The sequence below is a fragment of the Aedes aegypti genome, chromosome 2 (genome assembly GCF_002204515.2).
Source record: "Aedes aegypti strain LVP_AGWG chromosome 2, AaegL5.0 Primary Assembly, whole genome shotgun sequence".
NCBI classification, from domain to species: Eukaryota; Metazoa; Arthropoda; class Insecta; order Diptera; family Culicidae; genus Aedes; species Aedes aegypti.
In genome coordinates this window covers 307289967-307315678 of record NC_035108.1, presented here as the reverse complement: position 1 = coordinate 307315678, position 25712 = coordinate 307289967, and the positions used below count along the sequence as shown (strand labels likewise).

The following is a 25712-nucleotide window of genomic DNA, read 5'->3' as shown; positions in this document are numbered from 1 at the left end:
GTTTTGCCATCAATGTCATGATCATCAATGTATCCTATACAAAATGACAGATTAGTTTTCTCCCGTTTTTCTGGCTATTTCGAAAATTTTCCAGTTATGCGAAACGAATGCAAAATTAAAAAGTGTTAGTTCGACAGTCGGTGGAATCGTGCACATTAAAGTTTTTATATTCGAATATTAAAATAGATGAGATTTTATTTTTTTTAAGCTGCTTACAAACAATCCGTTCGTAAATGAAGTTGCGAACAATAATTATTTGTTGAAGTTGCAACGTGTTTGTCACTTATCTTTGACAGCCTATAGTTATAAACGAAATTGAATTCGATCTCAAATCTCTTAGCGAATATATTTTTTACAAAAAGGTAATCAAGGTCAAACATCCATACACCAATAAACATCTAGAGGTAGGCACGAATAAGATTCGCTAAATAGGATGCAGCCATGGTCCAATCCTCGCTGTATGGCATGCAGGAATGAACTAGAAAAATGATGAACAATTGTAAATACAGTCGAATTTCGTTTGTTGCACTATCTTTAAGTTTAATTAAAACGTAAATTGGGCTCTCGTTAGTTGGGCTATAGCCCACCTAAAACGAAGGCAAACGTCATTTTCTAACATAATTGGGATGGTACACAAATTATGTCACGCTAAATTTCAACTTTTTTGCCCCCCTCCCCCCCCCTTTGGTAGTGTAGGGAATATCTATAAATGGGTTAATTATATGTCATTTTTCTGCACACACCAAGAATAAACACTAAAATGACATATAATTAACCCATTTATAGATATTCCCTAGCCGTCGATAAGTGCGTGGAATTAGTACTGGTTTAGGAATCGGAAGGTCCTTGGTTCGATTCAGAATAAACACTAAAATGACATATAATTAACCCATTTATAGATATTCCCTACAGGTAGCTCTATTTTTCTTTTGTTCTATGTTATTTGACAGCTCAAACTCAGTCCGATTAGTGAAAGTCTTTCATTAAGTGGGCTACAGGTTTAGTGCAACGAACGAAAGTTGACTGTATATATATAACGAGTATACTCGTTCTAGCACTAAACTCAATAGCACATTCCGCTTTTTTTTACTAGCGCTGCGTTTCTTGTACGTTAAACCTAATGTCGGAAGTAGTGCGCTGTATAGATCATCAGGGGCCTTCCTTAACCGAGTGATTGGTGTCCGCGGCTACAAAGCAAAGTCATGCTGAATGTGTCTGTGTTTGATTTCCGGTCGGTCCAGGATATTTTCGTAATGGTAATTTTCTTGACTTCGCTGGGCATAGAGTATAACCGTACCTGCCACACGATATACGAATGGCAACTTTGGCAAAGAAAGCTCTCAGTTAATAACTGAAGAAGCATGCTCTGGCCCAATGAGGACGTTGTGGTAGAGTATTCCTACAATAAAAGAAATATTGATTCAATCTTAAATTGTTTCCTACTTACTTGAGATTTGTGTGCCCACTGAATTGACTTGATGACGAATAATAAAACAAATACGTTTTGACAGTTCGTTTATGCAAAATATTCCAATATATTCCGAAGTAAAACGAAACGGTGGAAAGTGAAACAAAATAGTAGTCTGCCTTGATGCCTATATAATATAGAAGAAGAAGAAGAAGAAGAATGCTCTATACAGCGCACTACTACTTCCGACATTAAGTTTAACGTACAAGAAAGGCAGCGGTATAAAAAAGCGGAAGACGCTATACTCCACTGCACTGTGACGTCACGCATCAATTTTGACAGGTACTGGTCCTGTTGTTTACAGTTTGGACTTAGTACTTTTTTCGAATCATTCTTAATTTCGTGAAAGTTTGCTGCGAGGAGAGGTTAAATCCACTGCAGATACCCACGGATCGTATTATTCTATCTTCCTACCGTGGAAAATCGTCACCATCACCATGCTGGTGATAGAAATGCGAAGATGAAAAAATGATGGAAAAAACGACTAAGTCCGAAACGTAAACAACAGGACCAGCAGCTGTCAAATAAGTGAGGTTAGGCTCGTCATATGCAGCGCTCTATTCGGTTTAGCGCTAGAACCGAAATATTGTTTTAACGTTCAGCAAAAATAAAAAAAAAAAATGACCATAAATTTTCTAACCATCCCAGTATGCAACATAGACCGGCATCATTATGCGTGCCGCTTGAAACAAACCTACGCAGGACAAAAACGTCAAAACAAAGCAAAAAACTTTCTGCCATCGCTTTTGTTTTGGTCCGCAGTCCATTTTTGCTCCCCTTCTCGGGTCAATCGGTGCTAGCAGATTGAAGAAAGGACAATTTTTCGAGTTATTTGAATCTTTCGGCGTAAAATAACATGTCCAACTTGCAACGCGTCATGATGAAGTCCCGTCTCCCGCCAATGTGTCCCAATCCGAAGTTTCCCAAGCCGACGTGAGTATAAATAGTTTCAGAGCCTCTTGCCAGGCGATGACCTTGAAAGCCAAGCCGAAGCTTCAATGTTCCGTTTGTAATTTCTAGGGATCGTGGGTTTCGCCGCCAGACGGATTATAATCCCATCATGTGGAGTGAGTATTTTGCCGAGAGTCGCGACGTGGCCACAAAACACGGCGTGTTCCGGGTGTACTTGACGGACCAGCCGCGATCTCCCGGTCCGCTGCTAGTTATGCTCCACGGGGGAGGCTTTTCCGCCCTGTCGTGGGCTCATTTTAGCGTAAGTTCCTATTTTGATTAACTGAATAACTGACTTATAGTGTCTCAAACTCATATTCATACAAGACCATGTTTTTGTATCATGGTTCAAGGCTATCAAAAAAATATGGAGCGAATTTACAATACTTTGTCAATAATGAAGTTCATAACGCCATCTAATATTTAGCAATCATATACTGTATCCATTCATATTCATCTTTGGAATAATGGAAAAGTATTGAATTTGTGTTTAAAACTCACACAATTCTTAGATTCTTTAAAAACCCAAAAATTGTCTTATGTAATTAATGGACAGGTGTTTGCATAAGAAATTCTTTAAGGGTCTTTGCAATGAATTAGTTCAACATACCTTCAAGAATTCAAGTTATTAGGATATTCCCACAAATTAGTCCAGAGGCTTCACCATGAACTTCTTCAGAAATTATTCCGAATATTCTTTCACAAATTTTCCAAGAACAGGGTGTTCATCCCTGTTCTGAAAAGCGGGAAAAACCCGGGAATCCCAAATGGCCGGGAAAAATACGGGAAATACCTGGGAAATTGTACAACACACCGGGAAAATCATTAGAATATTTTGTCAAGAGATGCTCGAGAGACAGTTAATAGGCCAGGGGAAGTGGTTCACCTAGAGTGAATTTCTGTCAGAGAAAAAGTAGATTTTGTATGAGATTTGACAGAAAAATGAATGACAAGTTCATCCACTTCTCCTGGCCTATGAATTCTAGTATAAGTTGAGCCCAAAAACATTCCAAGGAAAGATCTTCGGCATATTTTTTCACATTTGCTATCGTTTTCATATGAAATGCTTTACAAATGTCTGGCTGAAGATATCAAGCACATTTAAAGAATTTCTTAGGAAACATAATTGGGATCATTGAAAAGTGTTTAGTACTTTAGGGATTCCTGGCAAGGTTTTTGATAAGATGCTTAATAAATTTTTATCAAGATTCATGGCACATTTTTGATGACATCATTTTAGGAGTACTAAAAAAAGTTAGGATTCTATAAAAGAGTTATGGCGGATTTTTCTTGAAATTTTGAGCAAATTCCTTCAGGATGGTAAAAGTAGAGCTTAAAGACTTTGGGAAATTTCTTGGGATGGTTTCTGATATTCTGAACAAATTAATTTATAATTGCTTTTCGACAGATACTTGGAGCAACTGATTCGGATTATTGAAGAAGTCTTGTTTGAATTACTAACTTGACTAATCCGTGATCTATGATAAAGCCCTATGGAGCTCTTTTATCTGATTTTGTATGGATTTCTGCTGATTTACAGCGAATTCTTCCTGAAACTCTGAACGTTTTGCTTATGAGATTCTTAATGAGTTCATGAGGAACTTTTTAATGGATGAATAAATGGCATGGTCCTCAAGGTATATTTGGGCAGATTTTTGTTAAGATTATTTGGTCAACGTTAAGTCAGAGTGGACCAAGTGACATTTTCCAAATTTTGAGAAAAATGGGTTTAAAGTCTAACGCTCCGTAATTTTTGAACTCGTTTAAATTTTGATTCAATATTTTTACACATCTTTGTGTTACTTTCAAACACTTCACATTATAGTGATAATCATGAAAAATCATAATCCAAACCTCTTATAAAACGATTTTTTGATGGACTATGTGTACTGAAAGATTTTGCCGCCTCCAAGAACATGGCCATTCGCAGCACATACTTCCAGCACAGCCTCCCGTATCGATACACCTGGAGATCACCACTGCAGACGGAATCACAAATCGACCACGTTTTGATCGATGGACGGCACTTTTCCGATATTACCGACGTCAGAACCTATCGTGGCGCTAACATTGACTCTGATTCAGGGGCGATTCCCTAACCTCAAATCTACCTGTTCCACGAATAAAAATTCTTTAATTTCAGCAACAAATTTTCATGTAATGAGTAGAGATTTGTTAGAAAAGACGATTTCAATAATTAAATTTTCGATTTATAATCTTAATTTGCCGAAATAGTCATTTTTAGAGTCGTAGAACAGGTAAAAAGTGAGGTTACGAGTCGCCACTGCTCTGATTACTATCTAGTGATGGTGAAACTGCGCCAAAAACTATCCGTCATCAACAATGTACGGTATCGAGGCCCGCCTCTATATAACCTAGCGCGACTGGCCCAACCGAATGTCGCCGCCGCATACGCGCAGCGTTGCCGGAAGAGGGCGAGCTTGACGAAGCCCCTCTTGAGGACTGCTGGAGCAACATAAAAGCAGCCATCAACAACGCAGCCGAGAGCATCGTCGGGTACGTGGAAAGGAGGACATGTAACGATTGGTTCGACGAAGAATGCAGGCAGGTTTTGGAGGAGAAGGATGCAGCGCGGGCTGCAATACTGCAGCAAGGAACGCGACAAAACGTAGAGCGATATAGAAGTAAACGAAAGCAGCAAACCCGCCTATTCCGGGACAAAAAGCGCCGCCTGGAAGAAGCGGAATGTGAAGAAATGGAACAGCTGCATCGTTCACAAGAAACGCGAAAGTTCTACGAGAAGCTTAACGCATCCCGAAAAGGCTTCGTGCCGCGAGCTGAAATGTGTAGGGATAAGGACGGAAGCATCTTGACGGACGGACGTGAGGTGGAAAAGCACTACGATGAACACATGAATGGCACGGAGAACACAAGCGCCGAGGATCACGACCAGGGATGAGAAAAGTACTGGAGCAAACATTTACCGCCTCTACATTTACATCTTTCTACACGACCATCAAAATCCAAAGCAAACCATGACGGTTCAAAACAAAAAAATGTCACGGCTCTTCAAAAATGTAATCTTCTTCTTCCTAACGTTTTTCAACCCCGAATGCGAAATGACTCGAGCACAGTGGTGACACGATTTTTGCGGTTTTCGGGGTTTTGCATTTTTGCTCGATAAAGGCAGTATGAAATTGAACTTGTTTATATGTATCGTAACGGAATGATTGTGGTCTTTCTGTTAGAGCTAATAGATTTCAATTAGTTGAAAACACAAGCAAAATATTAGCGATTGAATGATTTAACACTTTTTTCAATCATTCAGCTTGGAATGGCTGCCCGAAAATGGTCATAGTGGAGAGACAAAAACAGTCAAGCAGTGTGTGAACCGTTGGCAGCGCAACGCCTGATGGTATTGATGCTGCTGCTGCTTTGTGTTTTGGTGGAATGGCAGAATCGATGAACTGTGGTGAATTGTGGTCACAGTTCCCAAGACTGATCACGACAGCGGAGGAAGTGACTACGTCAATTTATTTATTTATTTATTTTTCGATCAATTTATTTATTTATTTGACGTCAAGTATTTTGTAGACCATTCTAAATTACATTGTGTTCTTAATATCTATTTGATTATATACTATAAATTTGTTGAGTATACTCGATTTATAATACATTCCTCAGTTACTATTGTTTTGTATATCAAAAAAGTATTTTTTCAGTTTTGTTCGAGACATGTTAACATCAATCATTTCACAATGCTGATTATATATAGTCATCATCTGATTCAACGGACTAAATTTAGCGTAGTTCGTGCGATGACCTACTGTGAACAAGTAACGATTGCGCAAGTGACGAGTTGGAGTATAAAAATTCAGTTTTGAAAGTATATCAGCAGAATCAATGCGCTGTGAAACAATATCGTTAACAAAAGAAACCAAAGCATAATCACGACGCACTTTCAGTGATTTCATATTGATAAGCATGCATCGTGATTCATATGATGGTAGAGGAAGTACTGACCAGCCTAAATTACGTAGTGCGTATAATAAAAACTGCTTTTGTATCGATTCTATACGTTCTTCATGTTTTTTTGTGTAAGGTGACCAAACAATACTACAATATTCTAATATTGATCTTACATATGCAACATAAAGTATTTTTAATGTGTAAGGATCACGGAAGTGTTGGCCAAATCGTTTTATGAAATTGAGCATATTTCCTGCTCTATGAATTATTGCATTATAGTGATCTACAAATGATAGTTTTGAGTCTAAGATAACTCCTAAGTCTCTTATTTTATCACATTTTTTTACATGTTCGTTTCCTAAAACAATAGACATATTTGGTGTGGTTCGTTTTCTGCTATAACTTATGAGGTTACATTTTTTTATATTCAATTCCAATAAACTTTTGCAGCACCACGTGTAGAAAATCTGTATCTCATTCTTAAAAACATTATGATCGTCATCATTCTTTATTTCTAAAAATAGCTTCATGTCGTCAGCATATATAAGGACCCTCAGTTTGTTTAGAATATAAGAAACGTCATTAACATATAAAATAAAAAGAAGAGGGCCTAAGTGTGAGCCTTGAGGTACTCCAGATGTAACATGTATTGGATTTGATCTTTTCCCATTGAATTTTACTATTTGCTGACGGTCGTTTAAATAGGACTTGATCCACTTTAGGAGACTCATTTCGATTCCCATTTTTTCAAGCTTGAAAGTCAACATTGGAATGTCAAGTTTATCAAATGCTTTACTAAAGTCAGTGTAAAGAGCTTCTACGAAGTAACCTTTATCCATTGCACTCAGTGAGTAACTTACAAATTCCAGAAGGTTCGTAGTGGTCGAACGACCTTTGAAAAAGCCGTGTTGAGCGTTTGTTATACGATTTTTTATTTGGGCAAACATATTTTTGTTTACAATTGACTCGAAAAGTTTTGGAATACATGACATAATAGCAATACCGCGATAATTTCGAATGTCCGATTTCTTACCTGATTTATATATAGGTATAAGGAATGATTTTTTCCATACCTTTGGAAATTGACCAGTTTGAAGAGACATATTGAATAACCAAAATAATGGAGTTGTGAGTTCAGTTGCTAAGTTTTTAATGAATCCGGGTGGAATTTCATCTGGCCCTGATCCTTTAGTGGCGTCCAAATTTTTAAGACCAAACAAAATGTCTTGAACATTTATAGAATTAACGCCAACATCACTCGGAAAGTCAGCAAAATGTGAAAAGTAAGAATAATCTCGATCGTTTTCCGAAAATGTTGAATAATTTTCTTGAAAAAAATTTGCGAAAAGAGTGCAAATATCTTCAGAATTATTTCCTACTTTTTCATCCAAAGTCATTGTTGATGGAAAGTTGCACGATTTGAGTTTAGTTTTAACGTAATTGAAAAAATTCTTTGGACATGACTTTATTTCATTTTCAGTTTTTATGTTGTACTCGGTAAGTGCTGTAGAAATGGCTAAATTGAGTTGGTCGCAAATAACCAAATATTTTTCTAAATCGTCTGGTTTTTTATATCTTCTGTAAACTTTGTGAGCTTTTTGTTTTCGATTTTTCAAATTTATGATTTGCTTGTTGAACCAAATTGGATTTTTTGAGTTGTGATTCCTTCGTCTCTTCTTAACAGGTACTTCCTCCCTAATGGTTTCCCACAATGAATTGTAAAAGATTTCTATTGCACATTCAATATTATTTTGATTTCTCAAAACAGATTGCCAATTTGCGTTATCTAATTTTAATCTAATATTAGTATAATTGGCTCTACTATAATCGAAAATATTCTCATACACATATTCTTGAGGAGTATGATAAATATGCATAAACATAGAATATTCTCTACACTTTTTTATATTAAAGCAAGTCGAGCACTCGACACTGAAGAAGTCTGTAAGTCGCAGACGAAATAGGCCTATCTGTCAAGATAAGCAACACATATTAGAGTTTAAAGGTATTTGCTCACCTTAGTGATTTTAGTATTTTATTTTATTTTTTTTTTTTTTTGCAAAAAGTGAAGTGTTAAAGTTCATTTGTAGTTTTATAGAATATTCTATTGCCGTGTGAAACGCTTCATTTTTCCATAATGGTGAAATTGACTCACTTACACAGAAATCTTCATGCATATTTGTCAATAAAAAATCTAGGTAACAGTTTTGTTTATTTTTTACGTGATTTATTTGATTAAGGCCTAAGGATGCAGTTTTGTCAAAAATAAATTGCAAAGTTTCATTATCGCCAACAACAGGGAGTAGAATACTCTCGTTTTCAAAATCAGGGATGAAATCTGCATTACGTTGATTGAAATCGCCATAAATATGCACCTTGTTTTCGGGAGGAAGTTGAGTTATGATTTCTTCTGCTATCAGGAAAAAACTCTCGTATGTTGACTTACAAGCCTGATCTGGGGGAAAGTAAACTGATACAAAAATATGAGTTTCATTACCAATATTTGATTTAACCCACACATGCTCAAATTCTTTAAATTTAGGTGAATCAATGATTTCAGAACTGAAATTTGATGATATTGCAACGACGACTCCTCCGCCCGATCTTCTTTGTGTCAAAAGTAAGTCACGATCATTGCGAAATACGTTGTAATTGCTACCAAAAATTTCTTCACTTTTCACATCATCATTCCAACTTGTTTCTGTACCCAATATGATTGAGTACGATGAACTTAATATATTTTTATGAATTTCATTAATTTTAAAAGCACTTTTCATGCGATTAAAGTTCTGACAATAGATTAAAATTTCAGTTGGCTGTGTTTCAGAAGAAATTATTGGTAGTTCGTTATTTAAGTCTGTTAAACCATATGGTGAATTGTCATTATTATTTGTTACCAAGTGCTGATTAGCTTCACCGGGTTGAATTGAATTATTTTCTGCCTCTGAGGGGTCCGTCAATTCCGTAGAAAACACGAATGCCGGCATGCACCGCATGCTTCACAAGATCCACCAGTTGAAGATCCTTCCGTCGTCCAGTTCGGGGGTGGTACTGCAACGGACTGCCGGGGCGCCTCCCTCGCCGGATATGGGTTTAAAATTTCTCCTCTTTTAAACTGCATGGTTGGTCGATAATTTGTTGGCGGTCTAGAGAAATGATGTTTCGCTGCCGCAAGAAGCTCTCTGTCAGGAGGAAGTTGATGACTCCTTTCGTGGTTATTGTTGAAGGCGAAATTTCCGTGATTGTTATTCTGTTGTTTGCTTACTTTGTGATGAATTTTGGATGGGACATTATTACGGCAATGGTGATTAATGTTCACGTTGTTGTTGTTAATGTTGTTCTTATTACAATTTTTGTTAGCGTTCCTGATTCTCCGCTTTCTACGCTTTTTTGCTTTATCGGCCATATTTTGCTGCCTTTTGTGAAAGCTTTGGCGCATGTCATATTGCGTCCAATCGGCTTTCCAAACTTTTCTGTTTCCAATTAGTCGCCATCCTGATACCTCAGCAATTTTATTATTCAATTCGGCTTCCAAACTTGGATATTCTATTGATGGTGGAGCCGACGTATTTTTGTTTGTCAATATATTTGCGGACAAAGACTTTAATTCATCGAGGATGTCCAGCCCCAACATTGGATTTGAATTCATCGCGCAACTTGCCGCTGTGTCAATTGATAATTGACTTAAATGGCTAATTTCATCGTTTATGTTGCGCAGGTCAGTAGATATATCGGATGTCACCGTTTTTAGCGTGGCGTACATATTTTCAGTAGTTGCCGTTATTGCGGTATCAAGAAGACCGGTAATATGATTCTTGATGGCAACGACACTCCCAGCCAAGCTGCTGTTTTTATTTATTGCTGCCAGCTCATTTCTTACGCTAGTAAGCAAAATCTCCATACCTTCGATAGCTTCGTGGACAACATTGGGTTTTTCTTGATGAAGCGAGAGTCTGTGCATCACTTCCGTATTGGCATTCAGCTGTTTTTCGAGAACTTTTTGTTGCTCCAATAGACCGTTAAAATCTAATTTCGCCTGAATTAGCTCTTGACAGGATTCACAGCATGGTAGTACGTAAGAGTTAACGTCCACTACCTTCCTGTCTCTCCTCCGCAGTGAACCCCTCTGCACGGTGACACCAATGCAGTTTGCATGGAACTTCCGCGGGCAGCCTACACATGACCACAAGACCGAGTCGACAGAAGTGTCGCAAGCACAAATTTCGCAACTCATTACGCGTGACAAAAAAAACTGATTCGATTATAAATAATATCGCGCACTGGCACCTGTAGCTACTAAAAGCTGATGTAATAAAAATTTAATCACAAATGAAAACGCGCACAGGTGGGCTGGAGCAATTAACAAACGCGTCCAAACTGGTTGACGACTTAAAAACCAATTTTTTCAGGCAGCACGGCGGATGAAGGAAACCAACCTGCCCCTACATTGAGGGAAGTTAAGGATGCCATCAACCAGCTCAAGAATAACAAGGCCGCTGGTAAGGATGGTATTGGAGCTGAACTCATCAAAATGGGCCCGGAGAGGTTGGCCGCCTGTCTGCACCGGCTGATTGTCAGAATCTGGGAAACGGAACAGCTGCCGAAGGAGTGGAAGCAAGGGGTCATATGCCCCATCTACAAGAAGGGCGACAAACTGGAATGTGAAAACTATCGTGCGATCACTATCCTGAATGCCGCCTACAAAGTGTTATCCCAGATTATCTTCCGTCGTCTATCACCAATAACAAATGAGTTTGTGGGAAATTATCAACCTGGTTTCATCAACGGCCGCTCAACAACGGACCAAATCTTTACTGTACGGCAAATCCTCCTGAAATGCCGTGAATACCAAGTCCCAACGCATCACTTGTTCATAGATTTCAAAGCGGCTTATGATAGCATCGACCGCGAAGAGCTATGTAAAATCATGGACGAATACAGCTTTCCCGGGAAGCTTACAAGACTTATAAGAGCAACGATGGACGGTGTACAGAATAGCGTGAAGATTTCGGGCGAACATTCCAGTTCGTTCGAATTCTGCCGGGGACTTCGACAGGGTGATGGACTTTCGTGCCTGCTGTTCAACATCGTGCTAGAAGGTGTCATGCGAAGAACCGGGTTTAATAACCGAGGTACGATTTTTACAAGATCCAGCCAATTTGTTTGCTTCTTCGGATATTGTCGGCAGAACATTTGGAACGGTGGCAGACCTGTACACCCGCCTGAAACGTGAAGCGACAAAAGTACATGTTGATAGGCGGAACCGAGCGCGACAGAGCCCGCCTGGGAAGCAGTGTTACGATAGACGGGGATACTTTTGAGGTGGTTGATGATTTCGTCTACCTCGGATCCTTGTTAACGGCTGATAACAACGTTAGTCGTGAAATACGGAGACGCATCATCAGTGGAAGTCGCGCCTACTATGGGCTCCAGAAGTAGCTGCGGTCGAGAAAGATTCACCCCCGCACCAAATGTACCATGTACAAAACGCTTATAAGACCGGTGGTCCTCTATGGACATGAAACATGGACCATGCTGGAAGAGGACCTGCAAGCACTTGGAGTGTTCGAACGAAGAGTGCTTAGGACGATCTTTGGCGAAGTGCAGGAGAACGGTGTGTGGCGGCGGAGAATGAACCACGAGCTCTACGGCGAACCCAGTATCCAGAAGGTTGCGAAAGCCGGAAGGGTGCGCTGGGCAGGGCATGTTGCAAGACTACCGGACAACAATCCTGCAAAGATGGTGTTCGCGTCGAATCCGGTTGGCACAAGAAGGTGAGGTGGCTTGATCAGGTGCAACAACATTTGGAGAACGTGGGCCAAAATCGAAGTTGGAGAGACACAGCCATGGACCGAGTAAATTGGCGTAACATCGTTAACGAGGTTTTATCAAATTAATTGATGTAACACCAATTAAATAAATAAAATAATGTGTACTTGGTCCACTCTGACTGAACTAAAGACCACCGTTTAGTGAGTTGGTTTAATCTGACTGAACAATTTCTAGGAAAATAACAATCATTTAATGTTTTCATGGTCAAACTGGGTGCATATCTCTAAGACAAGCAGATTATCAAGACTCTTCGACACCAGCATAGTTAATTCTTCAATAATCCATTCGTTAATACTGAAATCAGTGGCATTACGATTTATTGAAAATTAAGGTTTTGCTGGTTGAAGGCATTGAAGACCAGAAATATTCAAATATGTGTTCAGTCAGAGTGAACCAAGTGAAAATCTTGAGTACCGACCAAAATATACTGGTTCAATAAGCGAGTTCTAGCACATTCCATACATACACCATAGAATTACCATAAACTTCTATCGAACTCTGAAATTGACTCAAAAAATGCAATAATCAATTAGTTTATTGCTTTTCAACACTTGGTCCGCTCTGTCTGCACAAAAATTGTTGCAATTTCTTACCACCCATCCAAATAAGGTTAATGGTCAAAAATCAAAATCAAATGCATTGAATTAAGTAATATTTATTAAATTCTATTGATGGATAAGTATAAGAATCATTCTATGTCGAACACTTTGACAAATCTCTTGAAATGTTTTTCATTTCTTCGCATTCTTCAGTGCGCTGATCATTTTCGCTATTATGGTAATAAGCACTTGGTCCACTCTGACTGCACATTTTTATCGATTTTTATTGATCATCCAAAATAAATTTGTTACACATCTCTCGCAGTTTACAGCACTAATCAAATCTGGTCAAAGTGAAACGGACGTAAGGTAATTTCGCATCTAATGAGAGAATAATCCAATTTTCCCAAGTTTTGTACTTAGTCCCCTCTGACTTAACGCCGACCATTTCTTAACGAGACTCTTGACAAAATATTTGATGGATTGCTATGAAGATGATTGTTTATGTTTTATAATTATTTTTTGCAACCAAGCAATCTAATGTATTTAGCGACTTATCGTTTCTGTGAGAGTTGCACTGCCCCTCTTTGCACAACAGTCCCATGTTGGAAAACGACAAACTCAGAAAAATACGATTGAAATGTGGAAACAATTTCGCTCCATTTTGAGTCTCTATTTGGCCTAAAATGTGTTAAATTTCTACATATAACAGAATCGCTTGAGTACACGAACAATTCTAATAAATTTCTTTTGAATTCAAGTTGAAAATTTGCCTTAAAATGCAGGAAAATCGTAACTAAACTGTTATGCGATTATATACAATATAATATACCAATGTATTTGCATACCAGTCCCATCGTGTTCATCGGCTCGTTCGACAGCCACTAAAACACTCATTGTTATTAATGCACTGGTTGTTTCATTTGCTATTTATGTTCTTTGGCCGTAAACATTTTGTTAATATAGTACAGTCAACTCTCCGTAACTCGATGTTAAGGCGACTATCGAGTTAGGAAAATATCGTGTTAAAGAACACAAAATCAGGGTAACTTTGGTTAAAGGGACCATCGAGGTATTAATGAAAAGCCACATGTACTACACGTTCTATAACTCGATATCGAGAAACGGAATAGCGAGTTACGGATAGTGCACTGTATGTCCATGGATGAATCACCAGATAAAAAAAACATCGGATTGAATGCTTTTTCAATACACACGTCATGATGTGGAATGCGCTTACAGTCATGAGTCCCAGTCATGATAGACCCAGATGATCATCTTTTGGATAATGCGGAATTGGAATCCGATGGAAATGATTCGAGATGTTCCAGAACAACCTGATTCAAGACGAATCTAGCTAATCTGTTATATGGGAGATCAAGATTGACGAAACAAATTTTTCAGACAATTTTTGTAAGCCTGGACCGCAGATCTACAGTATTGGACAAAACATTTTCAACTTTTTCGATTTTCTATACAAAATGACCAACTTTGGTAAGCCAGATCTCAGTTACAAATACAAATGAAATTTTCACAGAACATCAGATATAACTTGAATTTTAACATATATTTTTCAATATTTTTTCCACTTACGAGTTTATAAGTAAGTTTGACTGAAGTGTAATTTTTGACGAAAAATTCAAAACTATTTATCGCGAAATCTGATAGCCATACACAAAAACTATCTTCAGCAAGCTTGGTCATCTCGTTAAAATCTATAACTTTGCTAAAGATACCATGAAGCTATTTCTTCAATATGTTTGGTTACGTCATTTAAAAAAAATACGTCAAAAAATTCACTTTAGTCAAACCGTTACTGCTTTTGAACTTGTGATTGGAAAAATCACTCAAAAATGTATGTTAAAATTTGAGTTATGTCTGATGTTCTGCCAAAATTTCATTCAAATCGATATATAAATAACCGAGATATAGCTTACCAAAGTTGGTCATTTTGTATGGAAAATCGAAAAAGTTGCAAATGTTTTGTCCAATACTGTAAGTGGGATGTGCCGACGTGTTTCTGTATTTACCAAATAAGCAGATGAAGAAGACGATAATTGCTGATGTTTTTATATGGAAATCTTGCTTTGGCGTTGAAAAGTTTTTATTTTGCATACTTACAAGCAAGTACCTACTCCTTAAGTAAATTTTACCAGTTATCGAAAAACGCAAAAATAAATTTTAGTTCGATATTCCTGAGCACCAGGAATCATTACAAAATTTAAATAAAAAAATGTTGAATGAACTTTATTTTATTTTATTTTTTATTTCTCATTTATTTTTATTCCCCTCGTACCTCCCAAAGGTTTACTACTGACATAAAAGAAGATTAACCCTTCCATTACCAACCCCCCTAAACGAGTGTTGGAAAAAACACGTTTTGGGCTGTAACTTTTTTGCTTTTTGGTATTTTTAAACCAAATTTTGACACAAGAAGCGCATATCCTTCTAGTTTGAGGGCTTGGACAAAATTTTAGGATTGGTCGAAAAAGTGAATTTGCAATATGAAATCAGCTGATTTTTTACAATGATTAGCTCTATAACGATGAGGACGGATGTCTACAAGGCCATCATGGTCACTGCATGCCGCGGATCACAATTTCCGGATGTTCCGGGGAACCGGTTCCGGGGCCATTTTTGGAAGCGAGTCAATACTATCATGCGACACATCAAACTTCATGATTTTTCAAATAATTGCATTCTATGACTGAGCTGCATAGTTCAGAATCCATTTGGCCACTTTGGAACCGGTATCCGGGTTTCCAAGGAACCGGTTCCGGGGTCAATTACTAAAAATCAGTGAACACTGTCATGCGACACATCAAACTTCATGATTTTTCAAATAATTACATTCTATGACTGAGTTGCACAACTCAGAACCCAATTGGCCACTTTGGGACCGGGACCGGGTTTCCAAGGAACCGGTTCCGGGGACAATTATTAAAAATCAGTGAACACTGTCATGCGACACATCAAACTTCATGATTTTTCAAATAATTACATTCTATGACTGAGTTGCACAACTCAGAACCCATTTGGCCACTTTGGGACCGGGACTGGGTTTCCAAGGAACCGGTTCCGGGGCCAATTATTAAAAATTAGCAAACATTGTCATGCGACACATCAAACTTCATGATTTTTCAAATGATTCCATTCTATGATTGAGCTGCATAGTTCAGAACCCATTTGACCACTTTGGAATCGGTATCCGGGTTTCCGAGGAACCGGTTCCGGGGTCAATTATTAAAAATCAGTAAACATTGTCATGCGACACATCAAACTTCATGATTTTTCAAATGATTCCATTCTATGATTGAGCTGCATAGTTCAGAACCCATTTGGCCACTTTGGAACCGGTATCCGGGTTTCCGAGGAACCAGTTCCGGGGTCAATTATTAAAACTCAGTAAACATTGTTCATACCGTGGGTGGATTGAGTAGTGTAGAACTCTTATGGTCACTTTGGAACCGTTATCTGGGTTTCTGGGGAATCGTTTGCGGGATCAAAAGATGAGTTTATACTGTCATACGATACACCAAACTCTCTTTTTTATTTTCGACTTTTGCAGTCAGTTATTTTTACTTTTAGGGTAAAGGAATTGTGGAATTGTGGGTTCAAGTCCCGCCGGCTACATAATCTTTTAGCACAATGTTACCACAATTACACTTAATTTGGCAAACATATCTCTATCTGCCGATATTGAATACCTTTACCCTAAAAGATACACCAAACATTACTTTTTTTTAGGATAGTATATTTCATGAATATGTTGCAATGTTCGGGACCTATGTGGCCACTTTGGAACCGATATCCGGGTTTCCGAGGAACCGTCTCGAAGGTGAGTAAATATTGTCTGGCGACTTTATGGATGTCTTATATATTTTTTTAATCTTCTATAACTCACACTTGAGAATTTAAAACGCAGGTTCCATAGGAAAGTTTCTGGTTCAAGTATCATATAGCTGTTTTTTTTAACACTTACACGGTAATGCTTCCAGTGCACGATTTGCCCTTTGAAGGAAGCACCACACTAGACAACAGACTTGTATGCAACGCCCAGTAGCACAGTTGAAATACATTTCTGACGAAAAGTTTTCCGGACTTAAGCAGGAATCAAAGGGGTCATCGAAGGGGTGTGGACCCCTTGACTCGATGCGGCTAAATGCTTGGTAACACTAACCGCTCGGCCACGAAGCCTACAAATCGTTTCGCTTTAGTATTACGAAAGATACTGCATACTGTAGCAATACCGCAAAATTTAAAACTCGTAAAATATACTATTCAACAATTTTTAGTCGAAAACATGTAACACCTTCAATTGAATTAATTTTAGGTAATTAATTAAAAGAGTTCAGCTGATCATGACATTGTTCGGATTTACTATAGCCGACTCCCCACATCTCGATATCTCTCCCTATGTAGATGATTTCTTCGGTCCCTTCATTTTGCAAACATTTTCACTCTGCATATCTCGATATCCTCCTTATCTCGATATCTACCTATCTTGATATGAATTTCATTCCAGATTTTCTGTCCATATGCCGATATGCCCATTAGCCTGGGACACGGTTATATGAAAAATTTAGATTCTCGCTCCAGTCCACTTTTTGGATTGCGTTTAGGTTCCATAACAACTGTGCAAAATTTCAGCTCGATCGCAGAAACTATATTTAGCGCCAGCCGTTCAAAGTTTGTATGGGATTTACTATGGGAAAACTTACTTTTACAAAGAAAAATCGCCAGAGGTCGCCCATTGACCTCTATAAATATTCTGAATACGGACCTCGATAGGTATTTCTACGATGAACAACATTGCCGAAGACAGCAAAGCAATCCGATGCTTGATAAAAAAGTTCAATATTCTTCATCGTAAAAATACCTATCGAGGTCTGTGTTCAGAATGTTTATAGAGGTCAATGAGCGGAAATTTCTAAAAACATTTGGAAATTTCTAAAAACATCAAATCGCCAGAGGCCGCCCATTGACTTCTATAAACATTCTGAACACAGACTTCGATAGGTATTTTTACGATGAAGAATATTGCCGAAGACGGCGAAACAATCCGACACTTGTGAAAAAAGTTATTCAATGGAAACCTATTGGCAAGGCGACGTTGATTAACACGTAAAGGAATAACAAAACCGGGCAAAATTTCCGAAAAGACTATGCTTAATAACATTTTTAACAAGCATCGGATTGCTTTGCTGTCTTCGGCAATGTTGTTCATCGTAGAAATACCTATCCTATAAATATACTATCCTAAAAAATTGTAATGTTTGGTGTATCGTATGACAGTATAAACTCATCTTTTAATCCCGTAAACGATTCCCCAGAAACCCAGATAACGGTTCCAAAGTGACCATAAGAGTTCTACACTATTCAATCCAGCCACGGTATGAACAATGTTTGCTGATTTTTAATAATTGACCCCGGAACCGGTTCCTTGGAAACCCGGATACCGGTTCCAAAGTGGCCAAATGGGTTCTGAACTATACAGCTCAGTCATAGAATGGAATCACTTAAAAAATCATAAAGTTTGATGTGTCGCATGACAGTGTTCACTGATTTTTAGTAATTGACCCCGGAACCGGTTCTTCGAAAACCCGGATACCGATTCCAAAGTGGCAAAATGGGTTCTGAACTATGCAGCTCAGTCGTAGAATGGAATCATTTGAAAAATCATGAAGTTTGATGTGTCGCATGACAATGTTTACTGCTTTTTAATAATTGACCCCAGAACCGGTTCCTCGGAAACCAGGATACCGATTCCAAAGTGGTCAAATGGGTTCTGAACTATGCAGCTCAATCATAGAATGGAAACATTTGAAAAATCATGAAGTTTGATGTGTCGCAAGACAGTGTTCACTGATTTTTAATAATTGACCCCGGAACCGGTTCCTCGGAAACCCGGATACCGGTTCCAAAGTGGCCAAATGAGTTCTGAACTATGGAGCTCAGTCATAGGATGTAATCATTTGAAAAATCATGAAGTTTGATGTGTCGCATGACAATGTTTGCTGATTTTTAATAATTGACCCCGGAACCGGTTCCTTGGAAACCCGGATACCGGTTCCAAAGTGGCCAAATGGATTCTGAACTATGCAGCTCAGTCATAGAATGCAATTATTTGAAAAATCATGAAGTTTGATGTGTCGCATGATAGTATTGACTCGCTTCCAAAAATGGCCCCGGAACCGGTTCCCCGGAACATCCGGAAATTGTGATCCGCGGCATGCAGTGACCATGATGGCCTTGTAGACATCCGTCCTCATCGTTATAGAGCTAATCATTGTAAAAAATCAGCTGATTTCATATTGCAAATTCACTTTTTCGAAAGTGGCCAATTCGAAACACCCATTTTGATTCCGGAATAACTCCGGAACCAGGTGACCAATCCTAAAATAACTAGAAGGATATGCGCTTCTTGTGTCAAAATTTGGTTTAAAAATACCAAAAAGCAAAAAAGTTACAGCCCAAAACGTGTTTTTTCCAACACTCGTTTAGGGGGGTTGGTAATGGAAGGGTTAACATGAAATTTTGTTTAGGTATGGTTACATGATTAAGACATAGAACATCGACTCATGGAGGTTTCACTGTATAATTGATTTCCCTTCACTTCGTTACACATCAGTGAATAACTAGTAGTACCGAGAGAGCGTATGTAGTAATAGAAGTGGTACTCTTTCTGAGCCCGACTACTATACGGACTTTGATGTGACTGTTATGCGAATATTTTCAAGATGGTACAACACAAGTGGGGTTTGTTTTTCTACAAGTTAGGAACAAAGGCTACTTTTTTAGCAGTTTTTATCGATCTTCTGATGATGTTGAGTTGATTTATGCAAAAAACGCAAATTGGTCAAAAGTCGACATGGGACTGTTATGCGATTATGGGCAGTACAGGTGTGCCAAAGTTCGGCAAACTGAACACATTTCAACTGAAACTCTTCCATTACTTACGAATACCTTTCTTACAACAGATCTATCAACAAAATTGTGCGTTGCTGTTAGACTCTTTAGATTTTATAGCAAAACTAATCGAAAATGTAATATTTTCATCAAATGTATTATCCCTTCAAAAATGTTTGCTAACAAATTATCTAAGTGTACTCTAATAAATCTGAACAACATTATAAGGAACATAAGCAATCATTCAAAGTGCATTGAAATTTAGTTTCAAACGTTGCATGTTTGAATTTTAATTAGTGTACGCATATGAAATTGAATTAATTTTATAATCAAATTCAATACTTTTCCATTATTCCAAAGACAAAATTAAAATGGAAATAGATTGGCGAATAATATCTATGACCAGTGCCGTAGCGTGCGGTTGGCCAGGTTGGCACCCGCCAAGGGCGCCAGTCTTCAGGGGCGCCAAAATGTGTGACGTACCTGGTTAAGTTTTTGGATATACATATTTTGTAAAAGTGCCTCTTGAATTACCGTTCAAAACTAATCATTGACATAAATATACGTTGAAGGAATTTCTTGAACGATTTTGACAAAATATGTTGCAAGCATCCCAAAACATGTGAAAAAGGATACATTATTTGATTTTTTTTTGATAGAAATTCTTAGAACTAACAATAAAAATACATTGGAGATCTGTTTAAAAATAGCATAATTTGTAAATCATACACAAAGTACTTGCGGTAAAAAATATTTAAAACAAATACTCCTTCAAACGGTTATGTTCTAAAGACTAAAGTTAAAACAGCTGGATTTCGCAGAATTATTGAATGGATCCACACACAATTCGGGACATAATTCTTTCAGGAAATCTTAGACAAACTTTTCCGTTAAAAAAATATTCACTACAGAATTTTGATCGAAATTCTTAGGTATTTCTAGACGGTGTTCTCACGGGTTGAATTTTTAAAGAATGATAATCAAAATGTTGATGAAACCCTGAGCAGATTCCCAGTGCATATTAGTGCATTGGAATGCGAACTTGAATGAAAAGCAACGGAATTGGTTACTATCCATAACAACAGGAATACTTTTTTGTTTCTCATAATATTCGTTTGGAAGAAAAAAACTTCAAATTTTTTGTTGTCTATAAGAGATCTGAGCTACTGTGACAAACAGTCTAAAATAATGATATGATGCAAGAAAAACATAATTAAAAAATCTTGCTAATTGAAGGAATTGTTGAAGAAATTCTTCAAAGTTAAAGTGAACAAAATGTGGCTAGTAAATTGCATTGAAGAGATCAACTGAACATTTCTTTTGAAACATTGCACAAATGTATTAGAAACCTAGTAATGAATAAAAATAAAGCAATTATCATTACTGGTCTGGCTTATCAAATCCAGTAGTTTCCGCGAATCTATTTTTGGACATATAAACATCAATTTTATCATCAATGTATTTGAAACATTTTCAAGATTGCCTCAAGGCTATTAGACAAATAACCCCTAAAATATATTAGAAATATTTTGAATGTATTCTCAAAGAAATCTTACCAGTTATTTCTAATTGTTAATTGATACTTGAGTATTCATGACTATTTTTTAGAATTTTCGATGGGTAATTATTACAGATGTCACCAAAAACTAATAAAAAAATAATTGCATGTTTCAAGTAACCTTGTACAACGCAAAAAAATGAGAAGAGGGCGCTCAAATGACGGTTCGCCAAGGGTGCCATGAAGCCAAGCTACGGCTCTGCCTATGGCTATGACCTTCATTATTGACCATATATTTTGAAATCATATGTTGTATATGATAGTTTTTACCATTAACTGAAATTGAAAACAGTGTCTTGTACCAAAACGAATTTAAGGCACTTCGCTGTATAAAAATACCGGATAATTTCACAGATGGAGATCTCGAAGATTATACATTGCCAGTGCTTGGCCATAGATATAAGAGGACACGGGGACACAACCACTGAACATGAAGATGATCTTTCGGCGGAAACTTTAGCGCAGTAAGTATTCCTAAAATTTGACATACCGGTTAAAATTTCTAACTCAAACCTTATTAGGGACATTGCCGATGTTCTGCACTCCATGTACGAAGAATCTGCACCACCGGTGATTCTTATAGGTCATTCAATGGGGGGAGCGATTTGCGTCCATTTGGCCAATATGGAAGTCATCAGCAGTCTAATTGGCATTGTGGTAATCGACGTCGTGGAGGGAACCGCTCTCGAAGCGTTGGCCAGTATGCAGAGCTTTTTGAGATCCCGCCCGAGCACGTTCAAAAGCATTCAACATGCCGTCGAGTGGAGCGTTCGGAGTGGTCAGATTCGCAATATAGAATCCGCCAGGGTCTCAATGCCTGGGCAGATTGTGAAGTACGACTAAGTCCTGCAATACTTAAAACACAAATCTAACGATTTCATTTTGTAGCATCGAGACGGGGAAACTGTCAACCAACGAACTTCCTCTGACCGAGGATTCTCTCGAGCCACGAACAAAGTTTGCCAACCCAAACGCAATAGCCGAAGACGGTGAAATACAACCGCCGGTTGAGACTGATGGTCCCGTCCCTGCCGAAATCCCCATACCTCCCGCAAACCTCAAGAAGTACACATGGCGAATCGATCTGTCCAAGTCGGAGAAGTATTGGGAGGGCTGGTTCCAAGGGCTCAGTCAAAAGTTCTTGGACGTTAAAGTTCCCAAATTACTTCTCCTGGCAGGCATCGACAATCTAGATCGGGCCCTCACGGTTGGCCAAATGCAGGGTAAGAACACATGGCTTGTGATTCTTTTCGAATAATTTAATTCAATTACATTTTTATCTATCCTTCCTTTAGGTAAATTCCAGCTGCAGGTATTGGCCCGGTGTGGGCATGCGGTTCACGAAGACAGACCCCACGAGGTGGCCGAAGTGATCGGAACGTACTTACTGAGGAACAAGTTCGCCGAAGCGTCGGGCGAGGGACAATTCCTCAAGCATATGCCAGCCTGTTGAACTAACGGTAAGATCTTAATGTTAAACAAAAACAAAATGTTTTAGATTGATTATGAAAATTTAGGCATACCTCAGTCAAAACAATTTCCTAAATAGTAGGATGCGCTTAGTTTACCAGAATAATTTTCCACTTTTTTCTACGTAGATCCCGAATCTTTTTAGATTATTTATGAAATTACATTAATTTATTTGCATTACAAACATTAAAAGGAAAACTGATATTTGATTTCATCCGAACTTTCTGAAAAACGTTTGTATATATTAGCTAATAGGATGGTATCTTTCGGGTTTCAACATTCTTTAGGCTTTTTTTTATTCGAATAAAGGCCCATCTGACGCAAAGGACTGGATAATAGGATACATAACACCATACTTACATTAAAATACGTTAACTATATTGAATGAGCGCTGTAATATACGATTGTTATGGGAAGCTTACAAGGTAGATCAGTACGACAAAGGGTGGTCTGAAGATTTCAAGTGAACATTCCAGTTTGTTTAAATCCAGCCAGAAACTTCCTATAGGTAATTGATGTTCGAGCCTATTGTTCAACATTGTGCTAGAGGGTGCTATGTGAAGAGCCGGATGTAATATTTGCTTTGCGGATGGTATAGACATAGTTGGTCGAGCATTTGAAAAGGTTGCAGACCCTGTACAGTATACACTCACTTTCAGCTCCAGGGACAACTTCAGAGATTATTACGTGATTTTTTAAAGGTTCTTAGGAACCTTTTTTCAGATTTCCCAGTGAAAAGCTTTAGGATTTCTTGTACTGTTTTTTTTTTCTTGTGAGACTCATGCTGGAATTCCTCCGTAGATTATCCACTGATTATTCTTAAAATTCGTCCAGAATTTACTCCATTCAACTCTGCACCTGCGGTAATTTTCACAGGGATTACTTTGAAAATTTCTCCCAGAGACTATCCCAGGATTTCCGCAAGAGAGGTTTTTTTTTTTCATTCGTTGCAACTATTTATCCAGTTACTCCAGTCACAGTGTAAATGTACTGGTAGCAACTTAATTTGAGTTTTAAATTTTGATTTAAATTATCGATTTTTCAATTAAACTGGGTTTTACAAGTAATAAAGAATGAGCTGGCCGCTTTTTATAAACAACGATATAATAACAGTATAAGAGTGATGCCAAAAGGCTGCTGTTAATGTTCATGTGACACTTTACGAGCTTTTGAAAATGATTAAAAAATTCTACAGAGAATGCAATTCAATTGGTGATAACTACTTTACAAACTATCAGTTTTTATCATGTACTGGTATCAGTGAATAAATTGTCACCCAACCAGTCTTGGGAACTGTGACCACAATTCACCACAGTTCATCGATTCTGCCATTCCACCAAAACACAAAGCAGCAGCAGCATCAATACCATCAGGCGTTGCGCTGCCAACGGTTCACACACTGCTTGACTGTTTTTGTCTCTCCACTATGACCATTTTCGGGCAGCCATTCCAAGCTGAATGATTGAAAAAAGTGTTAAATCATTCTATCGCTAATATTTCGCTTGTGTTTTCAACTAATTGAAATCTATTAGCTCTAACAGAAAGACCACAATCATTCCGTTACGATACATATAAACAAGTTCAATTTCATACTGCCTTTATCGAGCAAAAATGCAAAACCCCGAAAACCGCAAAAATCGTGTCACCACTGTGCTCGAGTCATTTCGCATTCGGGGTTGAAAAACGTTAGGAAGAAGAAGATTACATTTTTTGAAGAGTCGTGACATTTTTTGTTTTGAACCGTCATGGTTTGCTTTGGATTTTGATGGTCGTGTAGAAAGATGTAAATGTAGAGGCGGTAAATGTTTGCTCCAGTACTTTTCTCATCCCTGCACCCAACACGCAGCAACAAAGACATTGTCACCTCCTATTCTTGTTGCAACAATTTTATTCCGCAACATGAGTTTGTCATCACCTGAACAGAATATGACAAAGATCGATCACAACGTGCGCGGCGATTTTCTGGGCTTCGCATTGCAATTTTCGAGAACTTTCTCCGTGTTGGTAAACATTGACACATTATCAAACAGCATCCATAAAACAAATTAGGTTTTGTGTTTAAAATTACTGATTATTCGCGAGTTGAAAAGGTTGCAACAATATTGCGCTCTGTGATTGTCATGACAATTCTGCTTTTAATTGTGTCCTTATCCGCAACAGTTGTGACAAACGGTTGTGAGCGAGCTTGCTTTGTTGTTTGTTTTTCGTCTATTTTGATGATAATTTGATTCACTGACTGGTATACAATTATTATTCAGTGCACTGATTGACCGTGCCGATTTATTTAAATATATTTGACGTTATCAGCTCATTTGGCCCTTCCTTAGCCGAGTGGTTAGAGTCCGCGGCTACAAAGCAAAGTTATGCTGAAGGTGTCTGTGTTCGATTCCCGGTCGGTCCAGGAACTTTTCGTAATGTAAATTTCTTTGACTTCCCTGGGCATAGAGTATTATCGTACCTGTCACACGATATACGAATGCGATATACAAATGATGTCAACTTTGGCAAAGGAAGCTCTCAGTTAATAACTGTGGAAGTGTTCATAAGAACATTAAACTGAGAAGCAGGCTCTGTCCCAGTGAGGACGTAATGCCTAGAAGAAGAAGAAGTTCATTTGTTTGTATGATCCATGAGTTGATAATGAAGATGTTTACTTACTCTTGATGATAATACTTCTCTGTCCAGAATCTTATTTTGTTCTAATGATGAGCACTCTTTTCGAAGCTATTCTGTCCAGTTATCCATTTACTGATTCTTCTTCTTGACAGTATGTCCCCACTGGGACCTGCTTCTCAGCTTAGTGTTCTTATGGCCACTTCCGCAGTTATTAACTGAGAGCTTTTTTTTGCCAAAGTTGCCATATTCGCATTCGTATATTGTGTGGCAAGTAAGATGATACTCAAAGCCCAGGGAAGTGATGGAAATTTCCATTACGAAAAGAACCTGGTCAGACCGGGAATCGAACCCAGACTTCTTCCGCATGGCTTTATTATGTAGCCGTGGACCCTAACCACCCGGCTAAGGAAGCCCCCCCGTTTACTGCTTACAAAACTGA

The 25712-nt window shown here is 38.1% G+C and overlaps 1 protein-coding gene across 1 annotated transcript; it reads left to right on the top strand.

Moving 5' to 3' along the window:
- The first annotated feature begins 2108 nt into the window (after positions 1–2108).
- On the top strand, positions 2109–22855 carry LOC5568805 (protein phosphatase methylesterase 1). Its single transcript, XM_001658120.2, has 6 exons — positions 2109–2401; positions 2489–2681; positions 21542–21651; positions 21709–22020; positions 22076–22410; positions 22483–22855. The coding sequence occupies exons 1-6, from the start codon at positions 2325–2327 to the stop codon at positions 22638–22640; spliced, it is 1185 nt and encodes a 394-aa protein (XP_001658170.1). The 5' UTR covers positions 2109–2324; the 3' UTR covers positions 22641–22855.
- Positions 22856–25712: the final 2857 nt, after the last annotated feature.

Excerpts from the sequence above, each read along its gene's own strand:
- LOC5568805 (XM_001658120.2), top strand. The coding sequence starts at position 2,325 with ATGTCCAACTTGCAACGCGTCATGATGAAGTCCCGTCTCCCGCCAATG. Across the intron at positions 2,402-2,488 it reads CCGAAGTTTCCCAAGCCGAC|GGATCGTGGGTTTCGCCGCC; the intron begins GTGAGTATAAAT and ends TGTAATTTCTAG. Across the intron at positions 21,652-21,708 it reads TCGGCGGAAACTTTAGCGCA|GGACATTGCCGATGTTCTGC; the intron begins GTAAGTATTCCT and ends AAACCTTATTAG.